This window comes from Hibiscus syriacus, unplaced genomic scaffold (genome assembly GCF_006381635.1).
Source record: "Hibiscus syriacus cultivar Baekdansim isolate YM2019G1 unplaced genomic scaffold, ASM638163v2 tig00110500_pilon, whole genome shotgun sequence".
Classification (NCBI taxonomy): Eukaryota; Viridiplantae; Streptophyta; class Magnoliopsida; order Malvales; family Malvaceae; genus Hibiscus; species Hibiscus syriacus.
The window spans coordinates 804,490-810,489 of record NW_024062762.1 but is presented as its reverse complement, the minus strand read 5'-3'; the positions used below and the strand labels follow the sequence as shown (position 1 = coordinate 810,489).

At 32.3% G+C, this 6,000-nt stretch overlaps 1 protein-coding gene across 5 annotated transcripts; it reads left to right on the top strand.

Moving 5' to 3' along the window:
• Positions 1-816: 816 nt before the first annotated feature.
• LOC120129420 (N-alpha-acetyltransferase 40-like) lies at positions 817-4,322 on the top strand. 5 transcript variants are annotated; one of them, XR_005516738.1, is made up of 9 exons: positions 817-930; positions 1,906-1,976; positions 2,105-2,207; positions 2,294-2,373; positions 2,437-2,718; positions 2,885-2,961; positions 3,686-3,728; positions 3,808-3,950; positions 4,034-4,322. XR_005516738.1 is itself a non-coding variant. In XM_039146922.1 (9 exons), exons 2-9 carry the CDS (start codon positions 1,929-1,931, stop codon positions 4,100-4,102), a joined length of 747 nt encoding a protein of 248 aa, XP_039002853.1. In that variant the 5' UTR covers positions 817-930; positions 1,906-1,928; the 3' UTR covers positions 4,103-4,322. The 5 variants fall into 5 exon arrangements, 4 of the variants coding, with proteins under 4 accessions (XP_039002853.1, XP_039002854.1, XP_039002852.1 ...); XM_039146922.1 differs by having other exon boundaries at positions 2,318-2,373; positions 3,808-3,876; XM_039146923.1 differs by having other exon boundaries at positions 3,808-3,876; positions 4,116-4,322.
• The last annotated feature ends 1,678 nt before the right edge of the window (positions 4,323-6,000 follow it).

Here is a 6,000-nt window from a genome sequence, read left to right as displayed (position 1 = left end):
AAACAAGTTATATTACAATTAATTCTATATTGGAAAAAATTGATGGCCATAATAATATCCAATGAGTGCAAAATTAAATAAAAAATAGTAGAGAACAGAAAATATTAATAAAAAATTAAGGATAAAACACGAACTAAATTATCATAAATGTTCGATCATCAACTATTGCAGTCAGAATGACTAAATGTCTATTATTAAATGATTGAGAATATTATTTAACTTAATAAAAAAACTAAAGATAAAAGAATGTAATAATTAATATTCATGATTGATAAATCGAAAATAAAATAAAATTTGAGAAGTTACCCTGGACCTAGGCTAGAAAAGAATATAAAACGTTTAATGATAATTGAGCGAAGAAATGTAGTTTAATAAAGAGTAAATTACATGTTTAATATCTAAATTATTAATTTTAGTCTATTTTAATATCTAAAATTTTAATTTTTTATTAGATTTTTTTTCTTTTTAGTACCTAGTCGTTAAAAAATTTAGTTTTTTGTTTCATTTTAGTATCTCGTTCAAAATTTGACGTTAAGTTTTGAGAATATTAATAGTATTGGTACAAAAACGGATAAAATTTATAGCTTAGGCATAATACACATTAAGTTTTTAACAGTGGAGTACTAAAATGAAATGAAAATTAAATGTTAGATATGATTTTAAAAAAATAAAAATTTAAATATTAAAATAGACTAAAATTAATAGTTTATGCATTAAATGCATAGTTTATCGTTTAATAAAACGGAGAAAAATTTTAAACTTAAGTGACTAAAATAGAGGAGAGAATATAGATGAAAGATAAATTCTAACAAATAAGAGAGAGGCAAGAAAAAGGAAAAGGGAAGAACGGAGGGGAAAAGGCTTGGATTGGGTACCGTTGTCCGTTTCAGAAGTGAATGGGCGCACCCCATTTCTTCTAATTTGTTTTGGGTAAGCTGTCTTTATAAATTCCCCTTTTCTATTTCTATGTAATTGATTGCAATTGAACGAAAACCAAAATTGAAATTTGTGGTTTACTTCATATTCTATAATTGAAGTTTGGTGCTATATTTGCAATATGTTGTTTCAACCATTTTGCTAACCTTGTATTAGCAGGGACTGATAAAACTCTTTTGGGGAAACAAGAAAAAAGAAACTAGGATGAGAATCCGTAGGGGATTGATGGAATTAAATTATCCATTAGTAAACTTATGCTTAAGCATTTCCCTTTGATTCTAGATTTCATGCTAATCCTTTTCATTTTGATGTAATGTTTTTTCTTTTGATGTTTAAGAAGCTGAACATGTTTTCTTCTTCTTCATTTTTGTCATGATGTTATGTTTTCTAGCTTCAATCACTTACTGCTATCTGATTATGTAATATGAGGATCCTTATCTAAGCCTTTTCTAGAACCCTGCAATGAAGTGCAGATCTTAATGCTAGTTGTTATATAGTACAAGTAGACCTTTATAGTTATTGTTCGGAACCGGAAAACCAGAAAAGACATTACCAAACCACTGGTATGCTGTATGCTATGTTTAAAAATTGTCTGCTAGAGGGTTTTAACGATCTTGATAAGAATTCTCGGAACATATCTGATGCAGGAAGTTGAATTAGTAAGTACTGATAGTACTTTCATTTGGGCTATGCTTGGTCAAAATGAGTTGATATTTTCCTTTTTTAGCTCTGTTATTTTGATAAAGTGATCGGGATTTTCGCAAGGTAAGGAGTTGAGTAGATGGTTGAATGGCTAGCAGAGGGAAACGCACAGTTATTACCTATCATTTCTGTTACTTTTTCTTGCCCTTCTGCATGTCTTCTTCTTTTCTCCAATCTTCTCTATTTTTGGAATCCAAAATACCTGCATCACATATAGATTTTCTGATTTCTTTAATTGTATAAATTGCTAATTTATTTTCCTAACAGCACATCATCAGCAATAGGCAGACATGGAGTCGAGCACAGCGAGTGAGAAAAAGAAGTTGAAACGCAGAGAGGTAAAATCATAACATAGGGGTTTTTATTTCTTCAACTTCAATAGCAAAAAAAAGACCCTTTTTAGATATTTATCATAAATGTAATGGATGGATACTTTTCTTTTGGCTTTTGGGCTTTCATAGAATAGATACTGGAGAAAAAGAAAGCAACAGACCAAATCCTCAAAGCTGCTTCTGCCCAAATTGACCATCTTGCTTCTTTCCCTTCCTTCCGCTGTTTCAACAGAAATGGTAATTCCCTTTTTTCCATGTATTTTCTAATAAATAAAATCATTTGTTTTTGGAAGAGTTGCCAGTATTGATCAAATCATTACCAGGCCTTTGTTTACACTTGGAATCAGGGCATGGAGATAAGCTATCCCATTGTACGAAACAATACATTCAAAACCTCTTGAAGGTAACAATTTGAATTTGCAAATTCTGAATTGCATTTTTCTGTTTTAATTGAAATCTTTGACAGGTAAATATGGAGGGTCCGTATGGATCGGAGTGGGCAATTGAAGAGAAGGTGAAACGGAGAGAAATGGTTGCTCCAGAAGCACGCTATATATTTGTATGCAGAAATGCCAATGATATGATGGACAGTGCCCCCATTCCCCTGCTTGGTTTCCTACATTACCGGTTCACTCTGGAGGAAGAGATGCCTGTTCTTTATTTATACGAATTGCAGCTGGATTCCTCTGTCCAAGGGAAAGGGCTTGGAAAATTCTTGATGGAATTAATTGAGCTAATTGCTCAGGAGGTTAATAATCTTTACTAATGCTCTTGAGTGTATTATTTTTACCGGTTCATTGTGTTTAGCAGAATTTAGGATAATGTTCTCAATCAAATGTTGCTTTAAACTCTATCAAGCTAAATTTGAGGTTCTACGATGTGATTCTTTGCTTTGCATTTTATCCTTCTCTTAGAAGTGGATGAGTGCCGTGGTGTTAACTGTTCAAAAATCAAACTCGTCGGCCATGAAGTTCTATAGAAGCAAACTAAGGTAAGATTTTCACTGTCTAGGATTGTTGTTTACTTACTGATGCTATCCCTCCTTGTTTTGTATAATCTTGTCATTCCTGCTTTGCACTTGTTTATAAGTGTTATGTGCTGCAAGGCTAAGATATGAGCAGCAAATTGATAGACACAAAAGGAAAAGAACTTGGAAGGAGAAATTAGAACCTGGTGATACTGAAAAGCAAGCTAGAACAATGTAACCATTCAATAAATCTATAGGCTAAGGCTCTGGTTTCTGTAAGCAATCTAAGTTTTATAATGAATCTAAATTATGCTACACCTAGTATCTCCCTTGTTACCCGGGAATAAGGTTGTCACTTCCATTGCCTTTCTTGGATTTTATCTGTAATTATCCTGTTGCAGAAATTGACATACCTAGAAAACAAATTTATGAAAATGTTTCTAGAAAGAGACCATCAAGTCCCTTTTCTTATTTGGACTACGGAGATGCATCAGAGAACAAAATTATTTTTCTTTTTAGAATTAAGATGTATACTACATTTTAATTATAGCAGTGCACGGTCCTGTTGTCAAAGAGCCAACCAAGTTGAAATTTGTATGTAAATTATATGCCAGTCTGTGGCCATTTGTTGCAAGTTTCTTTTGAGCATGTCTGTAAATTAAGATGTATACTACATTTAGTTTTGGTTTTATGTTTTCATTTTACTTTATATTGTTGGAAACAATGAAAATGTACCTCTTTTGTGCAGATATGTGGTATCGAGTATTTCGCCATCTAGAGTCAATCCATTCGTAAGTAGTTCGATTACATAAGCATTATAATATGTTATACATGACTATTATTTTGAGTAATTTTAACCCTTATACGCAGGCTGGAGTAGAAAAGAAATATGAAATTCTTTGCAAAACATTTGATCATGAAGCTAAAGCTGTATTGGAGGTATATTCAATTTAGCATATTGGTGCGATTATCATCCTCGTAAATTTGTCCACATGCATTGGTAATGTCTGAAGGTAAAAGCCACACATTTGCACTAAGACTTTACTTGATAGTAAGAATCCAACCCCTACTTCTCGATTTACATTTTTTTCATCAGGTGAAAAAGCAGACGCCATGTCAAAATTGCTTCCAATACCATTTGACCACTCTAAAAGTGTTGGATTGAACTGTTGATGCAGGCTTGGTAGGAGGGTAGGGTTTATGGCTGCTTTTCGGATTTGAATTTTGAAGAGTAACAGGGAAAATTGAATGAGAAGAAACAAATTGTCGGGTTGCATCTCATAGGGAGTAAGGGCGATTAATGTACTCCATTAATAACATCAAGATTCGAACTAATGATCTTACTTAAAGAATTTTAGAGTAAAATTTTTAATATTATTAGCTGCTCAATATTTTTTTTCTGAAATGCATTGCTGCAAAACATTCTATTTCATCAGTTAGAGGGCGAATGTTCACCAATAAACATAATTTTTAGATTTTATTTTATAAACTAACTACTTAAGATCACATAATAACTATACAATGAAAATATTAAAAAATCAAATAAAAAATTCAAATTAAATATAAATACGAATAGATCTAATTGCATATGTAAATAAACCATAAAAGGATATTAAACTACTAAAAGACCATCGAAAAATTATGAATCAGAGTCGAGCATCGTGAGAAAATTATCCATGAATGTAAATCGTGAATCTAAATTTAATTCGAGGGTTCAAAGTAGTGATGATCAACACGATAACAAATAAGTAACATATTGATAAGCCATGACAAAATCAAATTCAACCTTGAGGAAAATGATATACGAAAACAATGTCCAAGTGATGTAAAACGTGTCAAAAGGAGAAAATGTGTGATAAAAACAAAATTATTAAAAATAAAAATAACAATGGAAAAATAAAAAATGTCGATAATGACTACCATAAGCAAGATTAGTGTAGTTACCTAAAGAGTTAGTGAATTTATTATTTATAACCCTAAAGAATTAACTTTCTTTTTAAACGCAGGAAAAGCAATGCTAGTTCATATTTTTGGCAATAGAAGCCGAGGTGGGGATAACGTAGACATGATGGCACAGTAGTACGTAAAATCTGAAGAATATGAAGCATAATTTGCAGTGACCCTTGTTTCTTGAAAAGAAGATGGTGTGGGTGGAGGAAGAAGAATAGTCTTCCAGTCAACGATCCCAGTACTGTTGTTGGAGAATGTTTTGTTTCGGGGAGATGATGGTTGTTTTCCAAAGAAGATGATATATCCACCTGTCTGACTCTCTTTCTCTCTGTAAGTATATATATATACCCTAAACCCTAAAACCATAAACTCAAAGTCAAAGCGAAGCTTTATGGTGTTCACACTAGCCTTCTTACTAGAATCATGTCCAAGCCCAAGTAATGAGTTGTTTGAAACCAGGATAAATTGGCCCATTATCGATCCCGGGTAAATTATTTAACCCATTAGGGCACCCAAACTTTTAATTTGAGATCTACGGCAATTGCAACAGTCCTCATGGAACTCGTCACGTATGGAGCTCGTCACGCATGAGATATAATTTTTTTAATGATCCGTGTCAGGTGAGCCCCACAGCCTGATTAAAAAAAATTCAAGAGGGACTCATCACACCGGCATGACGAGTCCCAATAAAACATATTTTTTTATTTTTAAAAGAAAATTAAAAAAAATAATATTTTATGGAGATGGAACTCGTCACGCTGACGTGACAAGTTCCAACGACTTAAATTTTCAAAAAAAAAGTTCAAATTTGAATGGAAATTTAACTGACTCAAAACTAAAGGAGTAGTATCGATACCATTACTCACAGTATCGATACAATTAATCTAAGTAGTATCGATATCATATATGGTATCGGTACCATTTTATCATTCTGTTTTTGACAGTATCGATATTGCTACTCTATGTAGTATCGATATCACATATGTTATCGTTACCATTTTAGCATTCTGTTTTGACATTATCGGTACTGCCTGAGAAGTATCGGTACTACAACTCTAAGTAGTATCAATATCATATATGGTATTGGTACCAATTTAGCATTCTGTTTTGACA

Coding starts and splice junctions, on each gene's coding strand:
- LOC120129420 (XM_039146921.1), top strand. CDS start 1,929: ATGGAGTCGAGCACAGCGAGTGAGAAAAAGAAGTTGAAACGCAGAGAG. Junction 2,208..2,293: donor CCGCTGTTTCAACAGAAATG/GTAATTCCCTTT, acceptor AATCATTACCAG/GCCTTTGTTTACACTTGGAA. Junction 3,729..3,807: donor CATCTAGAGTCAATCCATTC/GTAAGTAGTTCG, acceptor CCTTATACGCAG/GCTGGAGTAGAAAAGAAATA.